Source organism: Zeus faber, assembly GCF_960531495.2.
Source record: "Zeus faber genome assembly, chromosome: 14".
NCBI lineage: Eukaryota > Metazoa > Chordata > Actinopteri > Zeiformes > Zeidae > Zeus > Zeus faber.
Window position 1 is genome coordinate 10,524,993 of NC_137200.1, and position 22,424 is coordinate 10,547,416.

Sequence of the window (22,424 nt, forward strand, 5' to 3'; positions counted from 1 at the left end):
TAGATAGATAGATAGATAAACAGATAGATAGATAGATAGATAGATAGATAGATAGATAGATAGATAGATAGACAGATAGACAGAAAGATAGATATTGTATTATTTATCCCGAGTGATAGTTCTTCCAAACATACACAACACAGGCATTTGAAAGATGTCAGTGGTCAACACACCTATAAAAATATATTTGATGACATCTAAATGGAATGCTGCAGGTACTTGATCAACTTAAAATTGGCTTGTACTAGTAAGTAACAAGTTATTTGTGGATGGAGAAATGTACTTATCTTCATAATCTTAATCTTAATAAAATCTTCCTGTAGATTTGTGAATTTCCGTTTTTATTCACATTTTCACACGAGTGTTTGTGTTTTTACATGCGCTGTGACTTGTGACAGACTTCCTTCCATAATGATCCGGGATGAGGATTTAGCTTTGCGTAATCCGGTGGTACCTTAGTATTTGCAAAGCATGTGGTGAGGATCTAAAACAAAAGCGTCTTCTTTTGTTTTGTGTATACGAGGCCGGACATTAAACCCCGTGAAAGGCGAGGACACGTTCAGCGCAGCGCAGAGAAAAAGGAAAATCCGAGCGTCGGAACCGCCACGCTGCATCGCTCTCGCGAGATTGTGCGAGAGCACAACTTCAGGGAACATGGCGACGTCTAATTTGCTGAAGGTAGGGTCCACTTCCATTCAATTGAGTTGTTTTCTGACGACGTCTGTGCGTGCACGCCGCGCACTGCGTCTCGGTGTATCGTAAAGTTGTGACTCGAATGAAACGGTGTTGTCGGCATTTCTCTTTGCTCGGGCTAGGTGGTTACATTTAGCTAACACTGGCTAAATAGCCAGGAGAGCTACTGTTTTGCTAACCAACACAGAGAGACAAGGACAGAATTTGTAAAGCTTAGGTAAAACCTCTCACTATTTCTGGTTATCTCCACTTATCTGTTTTTTTTTTTGTTTTTTTTTAACATTTTAGGATGTACACTTTTTCTTTTCCATTTGCTTTGGTAGTGTAAACATATGCCCCAGCCCCCCCCCCCCCATGCCAATACATCTCTTTGCATTGGGAATTGGATTGAGAGACGTCCCCCAATGCTGGAAAACAAGTAAATACATAACTAGAACCTCTAAAGATCAGCATCACAGGAGCCTCGATCATGTGTCAACCACTGCACCCAACATGCCAATGAGCTGTCGTTCAAACATTGAGATTGAGAAGAGGTTAGTGTCTGTTTCAATTAGGTTTTAACGGCCATTCATTGCTCGCAGCAATCACGGCAGGTCTGAAAGGCTTAAAAAAAAAAGTGTAATGCATACTGTACAGCAGGGCACAGAGAGGCCGAAACAGGGGAAAGATCTACGTTACAGGTCCTGAGCAGTTGCTTCAGAACAAAACTTTACATTGAGTGAACTGTTGCTAATAATGTGGAACTCATGGACATTGGTTATACTGATAGTTGTTTAAACCGCCTTCCCTTTCCTGTTTTTTTAGAACAAAGGATCCCTCCAGTTCGATGACAAATGGGAGCTGATGCGTCCCATAGTCTTGAAGCTGCTTCGCCAGGAGTCCGTCACCAAGCAACAGTGGTTCGACCTTTTCTCGTAAGTTCGCGCAAGCCGCCACAACTGAACAGCTATTTCTGTACACCGCCAGGTTTTTTTCCACCGTTTCTCCGCTGTTGCTGGAGGGAACATCCCCTTCCCTTCCCTTTCCTCCTTTTGTTTCTATAGAGACGTCCATGCCGTATGCCTATGGGACGACAAAGGTCCAGCGAAGATTCACCAGGCCCTGAAAGAAGACATCCTAGACTTTATCAAACAAGCACAAGCAGTAAGCAGTAGAATACTCTAGTCCATCACTAAAGGACAATATTTTTTGTAAAGCTTTAAAGACACTCTGCATGATTCTGTCCCATTTCTAATGTATTAGACAGCCATTTTTCAATCTTTAATATACTGCACGGAGGGTTTGTGTTGACTAGAGACTGAAACAGTCTATCAGGGAGTTTTGGGGCGTATCTGTGGTGATATTTCTGAGCTGGAGATGAAAACAAAATCATTGTGAATAATCGAGCCTTCATTTAAAATATGCTGTTAAAATGACGTGATTATTGTAAGCGGCTTTGGCAGTGACTGGGGTGTGGGAAAAAAAAAAAAAAAAAAAAAAAAGTTGGCCCGTTTTATTTAGTGTGGGCGGGACTAATTTACTCATAAATAAAAACGACGGGGAAATTCTTTACAGTATGACTTTCGAACAATTTCAACTTCTATATTATCCTATTTTAATCCATTTCCTTTACCCCCTCAGGTTGAGTTAAAGGGGACCTATGATGCTCCTTTTTACACAAGTTAATATAGGTCTCTGAGGTCTCTATAACATGTTTTTGAAGTTTTTTGCTGAAAATATCACTCAGATGATGCATCCTAGCCATTCTAACGTGCGTCTATACCATCCTGTTCCAAAACGGGCTGCTTTATGTGGGAAGAGCCACCCTCTCGAGGCCCCGAGTTCTGTGAGCCAATGGGGTTTGAGTACAAGTTCCGGGTTCTGTGAGCCAAATGGCGTTTGAGCATGTCTTCCGGGTTTGGTTGTATTTACTCTGAAACTTTCACTGATTTCACCTTCACCCTGATTTCAGTCCACCAAAATCTGTTTCTGAACAAATTTGATTGAAAAGTTTGTTCCTTTCGTTGCTGTGCTTCAAGCTTGTGGGACTCTCGGACACAGGGATTTTTTTTGTGTTATGTAAACGTCTGAAAATAAAATAAATAAATACATCTGCAATAAAAACACACTATTTTGAAATTGAAACACACAGCAGATCGCACACCGCAGCCTACAGGCTATGTACCACATACTCTTTTCTTTTTTGAAAGAAACACACTCAATTATTTTTAAAATACTTACATTATCATCGTCTGCAGTTTCTTCACAGACAACTGGTATTTATTCCTCTTTCTTTTCAAATATATGTTTATTGAGTTACTCAGTGGGGGGCACTTCGAATGTGTCTCAGTGGCAGTGGTACTGAGATACAAATCGGAACGGCTTGTTTCAGGACATGTCTTCTGAATTAGAACAGAAAATTAGAACACCAAACGATGGATGGGAACCGAGAACAAAAAACTGACTGAGTTGTCTTATTTCAGAGTTTGTGTGTTTGTAGGCCCATCAGAAATCAAAATGTATGCGCACAAGCACTGAAAAAGTGAGGTTTGCATAATCGGTCACCTTTTAAATGAGAAATTAGTAATATTTTACTTGCTGCGCAAATTGACTATGATATGTCGGGTCCAGACTCTGTTTAGGAAGAAACGCAGACCCGTGAATCTCTGCTCAATCCCCTTGAACTACCCTGCTTACAACCCCAAACCTGTTTGATTTTATTTTGCGCAAGCATGGACGAACGTTCAGTGACTAGACTCCTCTGGAAGTAAACGTAAACAGCTTTGTTCTTAGGTAAACGAGCCAATGCCAAAACATGAGTACAGCATTTCAAAGATGGAGGGAGTTTAAGACTTTTAAAATCCTCAAGCCTCAATGCCTGACTTTATGATTCTTTAAGTTTGACGGTTGTTTTAAGCGGCTTGAAAAGCTATACATATCCTTTACATTTTACATTATTGCACTTTAGTTTCATTTAACAGTTCATACTTTCTGTCAATTTTTGGACATCTTAGCTTACAGAGATGGGATGGGAGGGGTGAGAGCAGAGAGGGCCGGGTTCAGTTTGGGGTTGTGGCGGTGGAGACACGTTTGCCAATGTAGTTGTAGTTGTAGCGCCTATGGCTTCCTTTAGTGCTCCATTGTTACTAACTGCTCCTTTACCCCTGTCTTTCCACAGCGGGTGCTGAGTCACCAGGATGACACAGCACTGTTGAAGGCCTACATTGTAGAGTGGAGAAAGTTCTTCACGCAATGCGACATCCTGCCCAAGCCCTTCTGCCAGCTTGAGATCACCCTGATGGGCAAGCAGGGCAGCAACAAGAAGTCCACCGTGGAGGACAGCATTGTGCGCAAGGTGAGAGGAAAACTATAAAATGCAAGTGGGGGGAGAAACTCTTTAAAACGACTGAAAAAAAAAAATGTGAAGGAACACCGTTGTAGACAACTTCACTCTAAGGTGGAGATGTGCTCTTTGGAGTAAGGGGACGGCCACAGGCATCTCAGAGGAGGAAAAACCTTTATTAATTAGGCTCATAAAGTTATCACATTAAAATATGCATGGTGCATATTTTTTGTGAATTACATTACTATTCCCCCCCCCCTGCAGTTGATGCTCGACACGTGGAATGAGTCAATCTTCTCCAACATCAAGAACCGCTTGCAGGACAGCGCCATGAAGCTGGTCCACGCCGAGAGGCTCGGAGAGGCCTTCGACTCTCAGCTGGTCATAGGAGTACGGGAGTCCTACGGTAAGAGGGAGACGCGCCCAGACTCTTTTTGAGTAGAACTCTACTCACTTAACTCACTTCTTAAGAGCTTTTATCTTCTACTTAATTATGCTGTATTTCATGGGCTAGTTTATTGTTTTTTGATATTTCTCTGAGCAGTGAACCTGTGCTCCAACCCGGATGACAAGTTGCAGATCTACAGGGACAACTTTGAGAAGGCGTACATGGACTCCACAGAGAGGTTCTACAGGACCCAGGCGCCCTCCTACCTCCAGCAGAACGGGGTCCAAAATTATATGAAATATGTAAATACACACTCTCCTAGCTCTTTGGAATTTGTCTTCTTTCATTGCCAAATTTCCTTATTTCCCTTATTTTGAATTTGAAGCGTTTTTTTTTTCTTCAGATAATGTTATTGCTGGTTGTTTGATTCTTTATTGCTTTATTATTATTTTTTTGTATGGTTACGTTTCATATGAATCTGCAAATTGTAAAATAAATAAAAAATAAATTGTATTCTAACGCTGTGTGTGTGTGTGTGTGTGTGTGTGTGTCTGTGTGTGTGTGTGTGTGTGTGTGTGTGTGTGTGTGTGTGTGTGTGTGTGTGTGTGTGTGTGTGTGTGTGTGTGTGTGTGTGTGTGTGTCAGGCTGACGCTAAGCTGAGAGAGGAGGAGAAACGTGCACTACGCTACCTCGAGACCAGGCGGGACTGTAACTCCGTACAAGCAGTGAGTACACAAGCACAATTCAAATAGGTTGATTTTTATTGATTTTTTTTTTTTTTTTTTTTTTTTCAATATAATTTAATAATTTTAAATTTTATTTTTGGCTTTCTATGACTAAATAGATGTACTTTTAAAAGGGGACCTATTATGAAAAACACACTTTTTCAGTGCTTGTGCACATACATTTGGGTCTCTGATGGGCCTACTAACAACCAAACTGTTGAAAGTAGAATTAGAACCGCCCCCCATCTGAGTAACTCCACCCACGGCTGGAGAATAACAAGCACCGCCGGGAACTGCTCTGTTCGTTTCACAGACCAGCACAAATCTTTTTAAAGAAAGAGGAATTAATACCAACTGTCCGCGAAGAAACTGCCGACCATGGGAATGTAAGTATTTAAAAACTAATTCTGCTGTGTGTTGCTTTCAAAATAAATAAATAAATAAATACATAAAAGATGAGTAGTAGATAGGTACATAGACTGGAGGCTACGGTGCGTGATCTGCTGTGTGTTTCTCCAAACAAAACCAATAAAAAGAGTGTTTTTATTATAGATGTATTTATTTTATTTTCCGACATTTACATGAAACAAAAAATCCCATCACTCGGTGTCCCGGTGCAGTGTCAGCAACGAAAGTCGGAACAAACTTTTAAAATAGGCCTTGTAGATCTAATATGAGTGAAGATTCAGAAACTGCATTGATTATATCTCGCCTCAAATTTGTTCAGAAACAGATTTTAGTGGACTGATGGTGAAATCAGTGAATGTTTACGGACTAATTACAGAGCCTGTAAGTAAAGCTCAAACTCCATTGGCTCACAGATCCCAGAACTTGTGCTCAAACCCCACAGCTCACAGAACTAGGAGCCTCAGGAGGGAAGCAATATGTTGACGTCTGACATTTTAATCTCTCTGATAATGTCCGGTGAAAATAATTCCCTCTCTGCACAATTTGACTTAATGCTGGGCGATAAAACGAAAACGATAGTTATCGCGATATTTATTTCCTCGGTCTCATAATAAAACAGCCTTGAACATTTTGATAAAAATAATTAAGCAGATCCCGTCATTTCCGTGTTTGGCAAGTTGCAACGGAAAGCCAATCAATTTGGATGACCTAAAGCTGACCAATCCCGTTTGTCGATATAGAAATAAGCCAGGGCCCGGGTTGCGCTTATAAACTCAGACAATACACACGGCGACGGAGCACAGCATCCAGAACTCTGAGGAGGAGCAGAAAGATGATGTACATTAACAACAGGGACACATACATCCATAGTTTGGGTTTTTTTTGGATATTTAAGTTCCGACCCAAAGCAGACGGTAAATATCCATTGTGTTGTAAAATATGTAGACGAGACGCGCAACGAAGACGGACAACTACGCAAACTTTATTATTTATTAAGACCTACTTGCCATATTTATTTTGTTTTAGATTTGATCAATTTTATTTTATTTAATTATTTAATTTGGAAATTATTTGATTTCAAGTCGTTTTATATATATATATATATATATATATATATATATATATATATATATATATATATATATATATATATATATATATATATATATATAATTAAACTGCGTTTAAAAAATACAAAACAATTTTAAATATTAAAAATATTATAAATCTAAATGCCTTCATGATTTCATTCTTTAAATAGCCTGTCTATTAATTGTTTTTAAGCTCAATAAACACAAATAATATTAGACCAGAATCTCTCCCATTTGTCAAATTTGGACATTGAAATCTACCAGGACACGTGCACAGCAGCAATTTTTCTAACGGAAACTCTGCCACCCACATAAACAGACCGTCAGGAAGATGAGGGGTTTTGAGGCTTGTTTAACCACACTTCTCTCTCTGCTACACTTCCAACTTTTCAACCATTTGTCAAGTGCCCCACCAGAGAAAATAAAACGCTAGACATACTTTATGCAAATTTGAGGGATGCATACAGCTCCACTCCTCTTCAGGGACAGGGAATTAATGGGGAGTGTGCAGAAGGAGCTGAAAGTGAGACGAGAAACAAAGAGCCCCCGTCTACCACCCACCTGTCTGTTTAGTAGTCTGTAGTCAGGTGAAGAGGCAGCTGGAGGGGCTGCACCAGAACAAGGCTGCGGGTCCGGATGGTATCAGCCCCACGGTGCTGAAGGTCTGCACAGATCAGCTATGTGGGCGCCTCTTTAACCTCAGCCTGAGCCAGGGGAAGGTTCCAGTGCTTTGGAAGACATCCTTCCTTGTTCCGGTACCTAAGAAGCCTAAGAAGTCCTCTCCATCTGCCCTCAATAATTACAGGCCGGTTGCCTTAACATCACACATCATGAAAGTCCTGGAGAGACTGATATGGCTCATCTCACACCTCATTTGAGCACCTCTCTGGACCCACTTCAGTTTTCCTACCGCCCCAAGGTTGGAGTTGCTGACGCCATCATCTACCTGCTTTAGCGAGCCCGCTCTCAGCTGAACAAAGCAGGCAGCTCTGTGAGGATCATGTTTTTTGATTTCTCCAGTGCTTTTAACATGATCCAGCCTGCACTGCTGCAAGAGAAGCTCCCAAGAGATGAGAGTGGACGCCTCCACAACCTCCTGGATTATTGACTACGTGACGGACAATTTTTGGATGACTCTGCAGTTGTGGGGTGTATCACTGGTGGACAAGAGACTGAGTACAGGGAACTGGTGCACTGCTTTGTGGCATGGTGTGGAAACAACAACATCCTCCTCTTAAATGCGACCAAGACACGGGAGATAGTTGATTTCAGGAGGACCAGGACTAAGCCAAACACTATTTCCATTCTGGGAGAGGAGGTGGAGGTAGTGGAGTGTTACAGGTACCTGGGCGTTCACCTGGACAACAGACTGGACTGGAAATGCAACACTGAGGCTGTCTACAGGAAGGGACAGAGCAGACTCTACTTCTTGAGGAAGCTCAGGTCCTTCAATATGTGCAGCAAGATGTTGCATATCTTCTACCAGTCTGTTGTGGCTAGTGCAATTTTCTTTGCAGTCATCTGTTGGGGCAACAGCATTAGAGCCAGCAACTCTAAGAAACTGAACACACTGATAAAGAAGGCTGGCTCTGTGCTGGGGACTGCTCTGGAGCCCCTAGAACTGGTTGTGGAGAAAAGGATGTTGCATAATGGACAACACTGCACACCCCCTATACAACCTACTGGTCAGACAACAGAGGCCAGAGGGTCCTTCAGCTCTGCTGCAATAAGGACCGCTACAGGAGGTCCTTCCTGCCCACCACTATAGCCACATACAATGACTCCCCTCTGTGCAAGGAGAGGAAACTCCTCCTCTGAATTGCAATGCACAAAAGCATTTTTACTTCACATTTAACGTACACTTTTAAGCTTTACCTTTCACTAAGTTAAATTATATTTTATTCTATTTATTATTATTATTTATATTTTTTATTGAATTAGTTATTTTATATGTATAAAATATGAAAAAAGTATGTGTTTTTGTAAATGTGTTTTGTCATGTATGTCATTGCTTCTGCAACACTGGAATTCCCCTTTGGGGATTAATAAAGTACCTTTATCTTATCTCAACTTTATGTAAGAATGGCTCGAATGCATAATCTGATTTGTTTTCTCAGCAAAAAACCTTTTAAAACATGTTTTGGGGACCTCAGAGACCTATATTAACTTGTTGAAAAGGAGCATAATAGGTCCCCTTTAAGCATCACATTTTGGTACCAAATTCAGAACTTTACACACAATCAATTTTCGTGTAACATTTTCATTACCGACCCAAAAGCTTTAATCCCATAATAATTATTTCCTCAGGTACCGTTTATCAGCACACTGTTGACATGCATGTGTTGCTCAATTTCTTCGCTGATTTTCTTTACACCCGGTTCTCAGTTGATGGAGTGCTGTGTAAATGCGCTGGTGACGTCCTTCAAGGAGACCATCTTGGCTGAGTGTCCGGGAATGATCAAGCGAAATGAGACAGAGAGTGAGTACGGGAGGACTGCCTCTGCCAAAGGCTCAGCCAGCTCAGGTTTGCACCAGGAAATAGGCCCCGCCGCCCCTCGCCTCCCCTCACCGCCCGCCCCATTCCAATCACAGACATCAGACCCCTCTCAGCAGTTTGTGTCTCTCCCTCTCGTTTCCCATCCCCAAATGCCGTGAGTGAGTCTTAAGTGTCTGGGTGGTTGATAACCACCCGCAATGTGTCCTGGATCCGTGCTCCAAGCCACTTTGCGCATCTGCGTTGCTACTTCCAAAATCGCAAAAAAGATTTGCATGTGTACCTAATATGTGATCATTTTAAGTACGTCGGTATCCATAGTATAAACAGATAAAAGTTTTATGGTATGCATCAAATAGTATGCTAAAATTACCAAGATAACATATTACGTCAGATTAAATATTTTAGTATGTAAACACTGCACGCTGCGTTAAGTGCATCCCACAATACATTGTGAGTCGTCAATTGACCAAAAAATGTTAAAAGGAAGTGACCAATTGACGATGTCATATGTCCGAGAAGCTATCTTTTTTTTTTTTTTTTTTTTTTTTTTTTTTACTCACATTGTAAAGGATGTTGGATGATAGTATGGAGTGAGTAGTATGCGATTTCGGATGCGGCATGTATTTCTGTCACTGTAGACATTTTCACATCCCAGCTCACCCCAGAGTGTCAACAGGCATTATGATGCCGCATCAAGGCATTTTGATTGTTGAATCTAACATTGTGGGATTTGTCCCATCCCAAAGTCCCTTAATGAGAAGGTCTATAGGTTAAATCTTTGCCTGTCTGTTCAGGCCCTTTTATTGTATTAATACACAAAAACAAGCCACTAGTAAATTGAAGCACTTGTGGATTGTTAACAGAACAGGAAGTCCAAAATGATCCAGCTGTGGGTCCAACAAGGAACATTGGATTGCAATTGTCTGTCACCGAGCCTAAATGAAAGTATCAACATAAGATGAGATGGTGAGAGCAGTTGGGCTTGCTGCTTGTGAATGTCTATGTACTGGATAATTTTGGTATGAAATAACCCTTCCTGATTGACAGTTTATGCCTGACCAATCTCAAGAGAGCCGGTTACTACAGTTGCAGACAGCAAGAAAGGGAATGTGAAAGGTGGATGGTTATTCACACTATGTTGAAAGATCACTATGTTAGATGAAAGATACCAACAGATGCTGATCTCATCTTGGTCATTTGTATGAGAGTTGTGGCTAAAAAGACAAACACAACAGTTGTGTCTCGTGTAACCAGAGGGTGGCGCCAGCATTACAAATTTATGCCTTGGGACGTGGATGTCTTTTTACCTTCATACTGGAGACTTTCATTCCTGTCGTCACAGAATTGCACCTGATGTTCTCGCTGATGGACAAGGTGCCCAGTGGCATCGAGCCCATGCTGAAGGACCTGGAGGACCACATTATGAATGCCGGTCTGGCAGACATGGTGGCCTCAGCGGAGACAATCACCTCCGTGAGTGTCATATTTTACGTTATCTTTTTGGAGCTGGTATTATTTTGCACATTTTCAACTATTTGCAAGTCCATAACTCAAAGTTTCTGTTCTACTCCAAGTCATGGGGGATAGGGAAGAACATTTTAACAAATTGGTTCCTCTGCTCACTCAATATTAATAAATTGGGCCCTTCTGTAACTAATTGATGCCCTCAAACCTTGCGCCACAAATGACTTATTTGGTTCTCATTTGTTTATAATTTCTGCCCTCAGATCAGTACCTTATGATCCCCTCAAGATTACTCATTCGTGGCCTTGAATAAATAATAAGTAATTTAGTTTAAACTTTGACATTTTGTAGACTCAGAGCGGGTAAAAAGCCTTTTTGGACAGTGTTGATAACACACAGATGACTTATTTGAGGGAGTGAATTAAATACTTTAGTCATTTGAATGCAACAATTAGTCATTTCAAAGCAATATTAATGAATTAGTATTAAAAAATGAATAAATAGTAATTGAATGGAACGATTTCAGTGGAATGAATTACAATCGCAGCAAAACCTACCTGTCAATACATAAACGTTGGAACCGGAAGTTTTCTGAGATCATTCTTTCTGTTTAATTAATCGCTGTTTTGCCCTTTTTTGCCCGAGGCTTTTAAAGTACAAAAAGATCACATTTCCCATTGCGCCAACAGGATTCCGAGAAGTACGTGGAGCAGCTGCTCACCCTGTTCAACCGTTTCAGCAGACTGGTGAAGGAGGCCTTTCAGGACGACCCACGCTTCCTGACGGCCAGAGACAAAGTGAGAGCCTTGCCTCACGCTTCAATTTATCGCTAGCCAGACGGTTCTGGATCTCGTTGCACTTATACCGCTGTCACATATACTTTGCAGGCGTACAAAGCTGTCGTGAATGACGCCACGATATTCAAGCTGGAACTTCCCATGAAGCAAAAAGGGTGAGGAGCATTCAGCGCATGAATCTGTTCTCGAGGAGTTTCTGAAATGAAGGTGGCTCTGTGAAGTAGGGCTGGTGTGATTATGGACAAATGCATTATCACCATAATTTGAGTGGATTTTGAACAATATTGATACATATCACAATATCTAAGTATTCTATTGAAATTCCCATATCAAAGAGTGTTAACTGAGGCTCATCAAGAAATTTCTCTACAACATAGTGTGCAATGAACAGTTATAAATGATGGGAACCAACATTTTAATAGGGCCTGGGTTAAACTATGGCAAACATTATTTATTTCTACTACAAATTAGCCCCATCACCCATACACAACACTTCCAACGACACGATACAACACAGTCCAAAATAGGGTCACACGATAAATCTGATTTATCGCCCAGACTCGGAGCCGCACATTGATGCAAGCCCCACCACGACCATGCCCTGTAACCTCCTCCGCTCCACTCCACCCACAAGCCCTCTCTGTTTTCAGGGTGGGTTTGAAGACTCAGCCGGAGTCAAAATGTCCAGAGCTGCTGGCCAACTACTGCGACATGCTGCTGAGGAAGACTCCGCTGAGCAAGAAGCTCACCTCCGAAGAGATTGAGGCCAAGCTCAAGGAAGTGGTACGTCAAGTAGGCTGAAAGCAACCAGGGGGCATATTTCAGATTGATTTTGTTTTGCATTAAAAGGTTCAAATTCACATCGCATAAGAGACAATGAGATTGAGAGAGTGCAAGCTTAACAACTGAAATTTGAGGCATGAGCTATGTGCCATTGGAATTAGGTTTTCACTTGTTTCTATATTGTTGATTTAAAAAAAAAAATTTTGGCAGCTGTTGGTGTTGAAGTACGTCCAGAACAAAGACGTGTTCATGCGCTACCACAAGGCCCACCTCACCCGCCGCCTCATCCTAGACATCTCAGCAGACAGCGAGATCGAGGAGAACATGGTGGAGTGGCTCAGGGTACGGTGTGCGTGCGTGTGCCATATCTTAAGACCTCACAAAAAGGGATTTTCTAAACCCAGTTGGGAGTTCTGGGTTTTTTTGTCCTTGCAGAAAAAAAATACATTTTGCTTACCTGTATTCTGGCAACCTTTCTTGTGAATTGAATTAACGTAACGCTGCTCCGTGTATTCCATCGCTGGGGGCATGCGCGAGAAAAGACATCACCTCCTAATGACTTACTTTGCCGCGCGTGCTGTCTTCCTGACAGGAAGTGGGAATGCCGGCGGACTATGTCAATAAGCTGGCCAGGATGTTCCAGGACATCAAGGTTTCGGAGGACCTAAACCAGTCCTTCAAAGAAATGCACAAACACAACAAGCTTGCCTTATCGGGTAAGAGCCAGTGGCATCCATTGAAAACAACTTAGCTTCATAGTATGCAGCCATCCGAGGTTCAGTAGAGAACTCAGATTTGGAGTGTAACAATATATTTAAAAATGGTTCTACAAATAACATTTGAAGTGAGAGTAGGATGGTATTGAGTTGAATACAAGAGTTAATGCACTGGTTATATTGAGTTGAATATGTTAATATCCTGACAGTATGTTCGCACATGTTCGGTTTTAGTTGAGAGCTCAAGCAAGCTGCTTTAAATTTGGTTAGCGTGTTTGAGGTGCAGTTTCCACTGTCAGTTTGCTTTTATAATTACCTGTTTGACAACATTACAAATGACGTGGGATGACCTGCTGTCAAACAGCAGGTCATCACTACAAACCAGCCTCTGGCTTAACTAGCAATCGCTCAGTAACTAGTGTCCTCACAGCTGACTCAGTCAACATCAAGATCCTTAACGCCGGCGCATGGTCGCGGAGCAGTGAGAAGGTGTTTGTGTCACTGCCCACTGAGCTGGAGGACCTGATACCGGAGGTGGAGGAATTCTACAAGAAGAACCACAGCGGCAGGAAGCTTCACTGGCACCACCTCATGTCCAACGGCATTGTGAGTCATCCACATCCGACCGGACCAGAGCACAAACTGGGACCTTGACAGCGCACTCCTGTTGCAAACTGATTTCAGATGTGATTTGATGGGTAAAACATTATTCAGACAGTACTTTAACTGTAAAAGTATTACTTTGTATAGTAGTATTATAAATAGTATTATTTAAAGCTGAATGTGATGCTTTTTTTATGGGAAACTTTGAAATGCGTTTTGTGTTGGAATTAACTTTTCAAAGCTCTAATCAAGCCGTTGACATGCCACTGACACGGGGAGACCGAGGTGCCTGTGTAGAAGACAGGATGTAGATCTTCGACACAGGAAGTGATACAATTTACATATGACAAATAGGAGGAGAGTCTTAACTACTGTACAGTAGTTACAAATTCTGCTGAAAACCAAAGTCATGACAAATTTGACTGTTGAAGAAGTTTATTACCCGATTACATAGGAGTTTTGTTTTTTTACTGGAATTGGATTTGCAACCAGATGGACTGCCAACGTGCCAAGTCATTCAGTTAAGCTTCAACTCATTAGCGAGGGAATCAATTGTTTACTGATTTCTATTGCATTTTATAATACACTTATTAGGGTTGTCGCGACTACCTGTGTTACATGGTGTTCGGGCAGACACCGATTACATTACTCGCTCACTGCACCCACCGTCATTTTGCTTTAAAAAAAAAAAATAGAAATAAAACCCATTTTGTTTATTTTCGCATATCAGTGCCGATGTTCATCGAATAAAAAAACTAAAAATTTCTAAAATACTAAGAATGTTATTAATACTTAGTCAGACGCTCAAACTATAAGCGAAAGTGTCTGCTTCTTGTGCGCGCAACGCAGAGTCGCAGCACTGTCTGGAGTCACGTTTCACTCATCACGGAAGGAGAGCAGAGAAAGTAGGCTCTAGACCAGGGGTAGGCAAACTTTTTGGCTCGAGGTCCACATTAAGTTTTTAAAACTGATCGGTGGGCCAGACCATTAGAAGATGGGGTGAAACATGAGAAAGCATAAAATGTGAAATATATGTGAAATCTATTTCCTCTTATCCCATTTTTTTAATTAATAAATTAATTTTTAAATAAAAAATACAACAACTCACCATTGATGGATTTAATGAGAACAGTGTTGCTGGTCTCCCTTTTTTGGCCCCGCTTCAAAATCTGGTGCCATTTTCGTTGTGGAAATTCATAGGACAGCGCTCAGGTGTTCAGCAGTAAGCTGGGCTCTGTGGCGTGTTTTGTTTATGTTCAGTCTGCATGTCTGTTCACACACATAGGGTTAGGGTTAGAGCCAAATAACACCAGCATCTTCTGTGCCAACTGTCAGATGTCTGAAAATTTTGGCTCATTCAGTGAAGCATAAAACGTATCCGTGGGTTTTCTCCGGGTCCTCCGGTTGCCTCCCACGTTCCAAAGACATGCAGGATAGGTTAATTGAGGACTCTAAAATGACCGTAGGTGTGAATGTGAGCGTGCATGGTTGTTTGCCTCTGTATGTCGGCCCTGTGATAGACTGGCGACCTGTCCAGGGTGTACCCCCGCCTCTCGCCCAATGACAGCTGAGATTGGCTGGATGGAGGAATGGCTGGATGGAGGAATGGCTGGATGGAGGAATGGATGGATGGATGGATGGATGGATAAAACGTATCCAGTTTGAGGGAGTTGAACTTCTCCTTTAGGACAGAGTCAGACTGGAGATCAGTCAGCTCCAACTGTAATTCCTGCAGTGCTGCCTCATAATCCAATGACAGGGGACATGACACCAGCTGAAGTGACTTCTCAAACTTTTCAAAATCAGAGAATCGACAGCAGAACTCTCCGTGCAGGTCGTCCAGCGATTTACTGTATTTGCTCGCATATTGGGTGGCTTCTTTAAGCGGCGCTAGCGTGGGGAAATGCGCAAATGAGTTGTTTGTCATTTGATTAGAGAACAAAGTCTTTACCTTGAAGACTTTCACGTTTGAATACATGTCGTATACAAACTGATCTTTCCCTTGTAGTAGCCTCACGTTCAGCTCATTCATGTGCACCAGTATGTCCACAGCGAACGCCAAATCACAAAGCCAGTGTGCGTCTTTCAGCTCGAGAAAATCATCCGCCTTTGTTTGTAATTCAGTAAAAAAAAAATGTTGCAATCCAATCTTTGTTGAAAACTCGACACTCGCTGTCAATTTTGCGCTTTTTTTTGTCCACTCATTTTGTTATGGATGATGCATACATGACGATCAGGTAAAGTGAATAAGAGTGACTTGATATCAGAGAAGGCCCGGCAATGCGCTGTCTGGTGGTACCATTAAGTATTACAGGAAAATAACAGAAATAACAGTGAAATTAATACTACAAATGTAAATATATTATAGAATTGTTGTCAATGTAAATGCCTCGCGGGCCGGATTAAACAACGCCGCAGGCCGTAGTTTGCCCACCCCTGCTGTAGACCTTAGAAAGGGTCTAGATCAGGACCTGTCTCCCTCCATGTGTAATTTACGCCCTTGCTTAATGGGGGCACTCCACGCTGTGCCCCCCCATTGTTACTGGTAACACCGGTGTTGTCATGAGTTTATTAACCGGTAGGAAAAAATCCTCACCATGGCATCCCTAACACTCATCCATTTTGTATTAATCAAATGTAATTAATGTCAATATTGACCTTTCTTTCTTGCTTGCGCTAAAATATAATTAATTAAATTATGGATCTGTTTTTCTTTCTTGCTTTCTCTCTTCCTTGCATCCTTCCCTCCCCAGATCACCTTTAAGAACGAGGTGGGCCAGTACGACCTGGAGGTGACTACCTTCCAACTGGCCGTGCTGTTTGCATGGAACCAGAGGCCTCGGGAGCGAATCAGCTTTGAAAACCTCAAGCTGGCTACGGAGCTGCCGGACGCCGAGCTCCGGCGCACCCTTTGGGTGAGCCAGGGGAGGGAGGGCGCCGCTCGTCCCTTTTTGTGGACAAAATAATATGACTGGATGTTTTGATAACGCCACTGATTGGTCCTGTGGCGCTTTCTTTCTTTCAGTCCTTGGTGGCATTTCCCAAACTGAAGCGGCAGGTGTTGTCATACGACCCCACGGTGGGCTCACCCAAGGACTTTGCAGAAGGAACGGTGTTCTACGTGAACCAGGAGTTCTCTCTAATGTGAGTGGAATGGGAAGTAGTGCCAGTAGTATCCCACAATGACTTTTCACTCCTATTCTGTGTCTGTAGACTGGTAGAGAAGGCGAAAGTGAAAAAGAGAGAGGGAAAGGGGGAGAAGAATCTGTCGAGGACACATCACAGTATGAGGGCCTATGCGTGTGTGTTGAGGGCCGCACATGAGAAGAAGTGGCAGTCAACTGTGTCTTCTGTTTCCTTACTGTTTAAATAATGTTTAGTTGAAGTTTTAATAATAATTCCTGCATATTTCTAGGTCGCAGTATTGGTAACAATTCTGGTACTTTCACTTTGATAATGGTTCCTTGCTTCCTCACCCTTACCGTGACAAAATTGTGAGCTATTTTGTAAACAGATAAGGGCTAATAAAAGTTTTTTTGGGGTAGCCACCAATGGAACATCAGCGCCATATTGGAACAAGCCTTTTTTTTTGAGAATTTTATGCAGTTGTCTGAGTCGCTTATTTCACTGCAAATATGGATTTTGATTGTATTTTAAATTCAATTAAAATTATCTTAAAATATCTATTCTAAAGTGACTATACCGGTCAGCACGCCCGTTTATCAGCACAAGTTATATTTAAAAATACATGTACATTATGTATTTCTGTTTGTAATTCAACTCAACAGCAAAAACTCAAAGGTGCAGAAAAGGGGGAAGATCAACCTGATTGGGCGGTTACAGCTCACCACGGAGCGAATGAGAGAGGAGGAGAATGAAGGCATCGTCCAGCTGAGGATACTAAGAACACAGGTATGGAGGAGTCCCAAACAGCCTCCCATGAGGACATTCGCACACCGGGACCGTTTAGCAAAGGATAGTTCTGTATTAGCGGTGGAACGGTTCACAAAATTCACGGTTCGATACGATGCAGTGGTGTCACGCTTCGGTACGTTTTCGGTACAGCAATGAAGCAGAAATGCCAGAGAAATTTCCTTGATTTTTGAAAACATTTGAAATAAACCATGACCTTTTTGACTTGGCTTGAGACGGCTATCAGTGAATGTGTATGTATCTATATATTGTATATGTGTGTGTATAACTATGAAAGTGGTTAAGTCTGATATGTTGTATCTCAGTCATATTTACAAATTTATAAATACTCTTTTTATAGACAATTAAATATTGAAAGTTAATATTGATTTTGTGAATTAGGGCTTTTGTGAAATTCCCACTTACTGTGCTGCGCCTCTAGTGGCCATGTTCCATGCAGTGCGTCTTTGCTTTGGAAACGCTTCCATGAAACTATCTTTGCAGAAGAGCCCGCACCTTCACAACCGATAACCTGGTCAAATAACCAAGCCCTCCCCGTTTGCAGGAGGCCATCATCCAGATCATGAAGATGAGGAAGCGGCTGAACAATGCACAGCTGCAGACAGAGCTGGTGGAGATCCTGAAGAACATGTTCCTGCCGCAGAAGAAGATGATCAAGGAGCAGATGGAGTGGCTCATCGAACACAAGTACATCAAGAGGGACGAGGCCGACATCAACACCTTCATCTACATGGCGTAGGCCAGGGTGTGTCTCTACGGCGACCGAGCGACAACGCCCACCCCATCCCGCCCTTGCTGTCGTCACTGGAATCTTTTTAGTTTTTAGTTTTTTTAACTTTTTCCCTGGGTGGGGGTGGGGTAGCGGGCAGACGGGCGACAAAACTAAAACTTCCAGGCCCTCTCCTGGCCACTCTCCCATCCTCGGTTACAAATAAAACTAAAATAAAGGAATAGGAATGCTGTTAAAGGCGTTTTGTGATCGGGTGGGGGCAAGTATCAACAACTGAGACATTTAAAAACCAACAAAAAAGATGCAAACAGTGGAACTTCTTGCCTTAAAGATTAAAAAACAAATCGAAAGAGGAACAAAATCATGTTTCGGTGGAGCAGAACTCTGCGGTGTGTTCTTTTTTTGGTTGCCTCCCCCTTCAGAACCCCAGCCTTCAACACCTCCGCTGGTCGTTCTTGCAAGTCTAAAGGCACGTTGAGGGCAAAAACACGATCGAACACGCCCTCAACGTTGCCTGCGCATCCATTTCTTTCCTTTTCTCTGAAAATGTTCTGTAAACGGCGCCAGGCAATGTGGAAACAGACGAAAAAATCACACCACACACAAAAACTCTCTCCATTTTGTGCCACAGACGGAGGCCGGCGTCCCAGCCCAGTCGGGGTTGGCCGTTTTAGCTGCGGCAGCCCAGGATGAGAACTCTTGCCTGGGTCTCCAGGGGTCCAGAGCGGGAGTTATTTCGGGGGAAGAGCGATTTAGAAACACTTTATCTGGACTGCTTGGGAGAAGCCATGGTAAAGGAAAAAATAAAGCACTTCAGCGATCACAGAAACGCGTTGAATCGATCCGATTTCAACCCTTCTCTGAGCTTGTTTTCCGACGTCATGGAGCGGAAACGAAGGTCTTCTGTTCCGATGTAAAATAAAATGATTGTTATCCGCCATCCGTGACCAGAGGTCATGGCTGACGGTGGAATTCGAAACGAGTCATTGTTTTTGCAGGCAGCCTGTGAGAAGAGGGCGAGGTCAGTGTTATACATGTTAACTCCAGTTCAAAGCTATAGGACATGGAGATGTGAATATAATGATAGTACATTGGGATGTGAATATTGAAATGATGAAATAAACAGCACCTTATTATTAAAAAAACAAAAAACAAAAACACCAACATGGTGGCCTGTCATTTCACCAGCTGGTAGTGTGTTGAATCAAACCTTATTTTCTGGTTCTCCTAGTTTCGCACGGATGGCTGAAAACCCTGGAACGGGCAAAAAATGATGCCCCCCCCCCCCTCTTATCTAGGATCCATTGAACTCTTGCTATGTTGTTGCTTTATTCATTTTCCATACATTATTTAATACAGTTTCACACAATCCATAATGATATGTCACTTGATTTGATTTTACTTGTCCTGTGCGTTTGCTGCAAGATTGATAATGCACTCCCACTGTTATTCAGAGTAAAGTTTAATATTCAGCTTACTATTTGTCCTTCAAGGAAAGGTTTGCTCTACTTCAACCCACACCTTATTAAAATGTTGCTTCCCATCATTTTAGAACTGTTCATAGAAAACTGGGAGGACGTTTAAGCCTTCAAAACAAAACTGTAAATCTCCTTTTGTTTGAAATGGGAGGGAAACTCACATCATGGTCACATGTCTTGTATTTTATTAGTAACATGTTTTGTGGAATATAACTGCTTTTTTCAAGTGCACCACATCTAGAGCATAACATTGGCTCCAGTCGGTTGCTCGTAGGAAGCCGCACAACTTCCCGTTTTTTTTGTCTCTTACATTCACACAGATGTAGCCAAGAGCTGATTTGCTGAAGTGCAAAAGAGTCAATAAAACCCCAAATAATATGATTTATATAATTGAATTTATAATGGATGATTTTAAGGCTTAAATGGGCGGCGTTTAAACACAGTGAGAAACTGCAGCTGAGTGGTAAGTTTTCTCAATAGTGAAGTGTTCAGCGAGGTGCAATGAACAGTTATAAATGATGGGAACCAACATTTTAATTAGAGAGCCTTGGTTAAAAATGGCAAAGCTATCCTTCAACATTCCATTAACTTTCTCTCAGTACGATGTTCAATTCCCAACTAAACACTGGAGTTAATTCTCTTCCAGTAATTGTTATTTTCCAAACCCCATGTTATTCATTTCATCATTTTCCCCGTCCTTCCCGCCCCCATGATATGTGTCCTTGTCGACAGCGTGAATCTCACATATCTTGAAGCAATTTTGTTCCTGTTATATTATTTATTCTGTTCAGGGGGAACGTGTCAGCAGATGGAATGCCAGCATTGAAAAATTGATCGAGGCGTCTGAGACGTGGGCCAGCTGTTGAAATGTGTGTGTGCCACGTAGATGTGGCACAACTGTTTGAAAAGTGATGGGTGTCATTACAGAGGGGACGTGTACATTCATAACGAAAGCGATTGCATGGAAATATGTATACATCACATCTCACTGCATTGGGAACGTGGCAAAGCATAATGCCATGCGTCGTCTCTAGATGTCGGTGGGTGAAATCAAATGCTGGGAAAAAACTGAGAGCACCACCATGGCAAAAACCTATAACTAATATAACTAATTTAATCTCCATATATGGTAAAAAAAAAAATATATATATATATATATGTGTGTGTGTGTGTGTATCCGTTGCATAAGCGTATGATAACTAGATGCATTATGATCATGATAATTAGAGCAGACAGATCCTCTGTTAGTTACGACACGTGCATCCTCTTACGGCATAAACCGATTACACCAGACCGAGCACCGCGCGTGCGCGCCCACGGAACTCGGAAGTGTGCAATTGATTTGAATGTTTTGCATACGCGTCATTGTTGTTGTTGTTGTTGTTGTTGTTGTTGTTGTTGTTGTTGTTGTTGTTTTTAATCCTCATTTTTTTCCAACCCACCCCATCCCCCAAATCATTGATTGATATTTCTGCACGAACCAATACATAGTTCGACAGTTCTCACCAGCCCCCCCCCTTTTTTTTTTTTTAACGTCAACGTGTCTCTCTGGGATCTATTGCGCTTCCGACTTCATTTTCATTCTCAAGTGTTGAACGAGGCGATCCGTTATATAATGTTGTTTCAAATAACGTCATATTTGGTGCTTATTTGAGCTGCCACCGCTGCCTCCAATGACCAAGATGTTTTTTTTTCATTTTTATTTGGGAAATAGTCGTTTCAAATGGAACTCCAGATCTTGGTCCTTTTTATCTATTTATTTCCGTATTTATGTATTCATTTGGCAAAAAAAGTGTTTGGGCTACGTACTAATTTCTTTCTTTCTCTATTTATTTATTTGGCTATTGACTCTCTTGACGATTTATTTATCTATTTATTTATCTGGCTATTCATTTATCTATTTGTTTTTTTGTTTATGTATTTATTTGGCTATTTATCTATTTATTTATTTCACTTTTTTATTTATCTATTTGTTTTTTGTTTATGTATTTGGCTATTATTTAATTAATTAATTAATTTGACCATTTATTTCTCAATTTGTTTTTGTTTATGTATTTATTTGCCAAGTATTTATTTATTTATTTGACTATTTATTTACTTAGCTATGTGTTCATGTATTTCTTTATTTATTTGGCTATTTATGTATTTATCATTTTTTATGTTATCATCGTCATTATTTCAATTTTTTCATTAATCAATTTATTTAATTTTAATTTAATTTACACATTTACTTTCCCTTTTTGTGTGTGTGTGTGTGTGTGTTATTGTCACGTTTCCCAGGGGAGAGGCTGGGAGTCGGCTCGCTTCACGCTGAGCATGCGTATTGACCGAACGGTTGCGCAGGCTCAGTGCGCGCGACGCTCGTTGGCGTGCGCGCGAGGTGAAGGGAGGAGAGAGGAGGAGGCGGAGGAGGAGGAGGAGGAGGAGGAGGTGGAGGTGGTGGTGGAGGAGGCGGAGGCGGAGGAGGAGGAGAGGCAGATCAGAGAGGGAGAGGAGGCGGAGGAGGAGGCGGAGGCGGAGGCGGAGGAGGAGTGGGGCACTGAGCAGCCCCGCTGGACCGCGCCACCGCCGCCCGAGCCGCTGGAGCAGGACCCTCGGAGGAGCCCGGAGAACACGCCGCCGAGGGAGGGAGGCCTCGGCTCAGGTAGAGGAGCGGGGTCGCCGTGGACGCCGTGGGGGCTGGGAGGCAGGTAGCGGGGCTTTTTTTTTTTTTTTTTTTTTTTTTTTTGCGGTGAATCCGCAGGTAGCGGCGCTCGGATGCGGTGGCGGTCTGCGTGAGAGCAGCTCGTTGTAGGA

At 42.1% G+C, this 22,424-nt stretch overlaps 1 protein-coding gene across 3 annotated transcripts; it reads left to right on the forward strand.

Moving 5' to 3' along the window:
- Nucleotides 1-642: 642 nt before the first annotated feature.
- cul5b (cullin 5b) lies at nt 643-19,271 on the forward strand. Of its 3 annotated transcripts, XM_080014021.1 has the most exons (20): nt 643-678; nt 1,498-1,607; nt 1,737-1,836; nt 3,851-4,027; nt 4,280-4,421; nt 4,560-4,705; nt 5,048-5,128; nt 9,013-9,151; nt 10,467-10,597; nt 11,278-11,385; nt 11,476-11,540; nt 12,036-12,168; nt 12,379-12,510; nt 12,761-12,884; nt 13,315-13,490; nt 16,241-16,402; nt 16,513-16,631; nt 17,276-17,399; nt 17,965-18,165; nt 18,782-19,271. In XM_080014021.1, exons 1-19 carry the CDS (start codon nt 655-657, stop codon nt 18,157-18,159), a joined length of 2,388 nt encoding a protein of 795 aa, XP_079870147.1. In that variant the 5' UTR covers nt 643-654; the 3' UTR covers nt 18,160-18,165; nt 18,782-19,271. The 3 variants fall into 3 exon arrangements, with proteins under 3 accessions (XP_079870147.1, XP_079870146.1, XP_079870148.1); XM_080014020.1 differs by having other exon boundaries at nt 17,965-19,271; XM_080014022.1 differs by having other exon boundaries at nt 9,013-9,106; nt 17,965-19,271.
- The last annotated feature ends 3,153 nt before the right edge of the window (nt 19,272-22,424 follow it).

What these genes read in the sequence shown, in the direction of transcription:
- cul5b (XM_080014020.1), top strand. Translation starts at nt 655, where the DNA reads ATGGCGACGTCTAATTTGCTGAAG. An exon ending in CAAAGGCTCAGCCAGCTCAG is followed by an intron (nt 9,152 to 10,466) that starts GTTTGCACCAGG and finishes CTGTCGTCACAG; the next exon opens with AATTGCACCTGATGTTCTCG. An exon ending in CAGCGGAGACAATCACCTCC is followed by an intron (nt 10,598 to 11,277) that starts GTGAGTGTCATA and finishes TTGCGCCAACAG; the next exon opens with GATTCCGAGAAGTACGTGGA.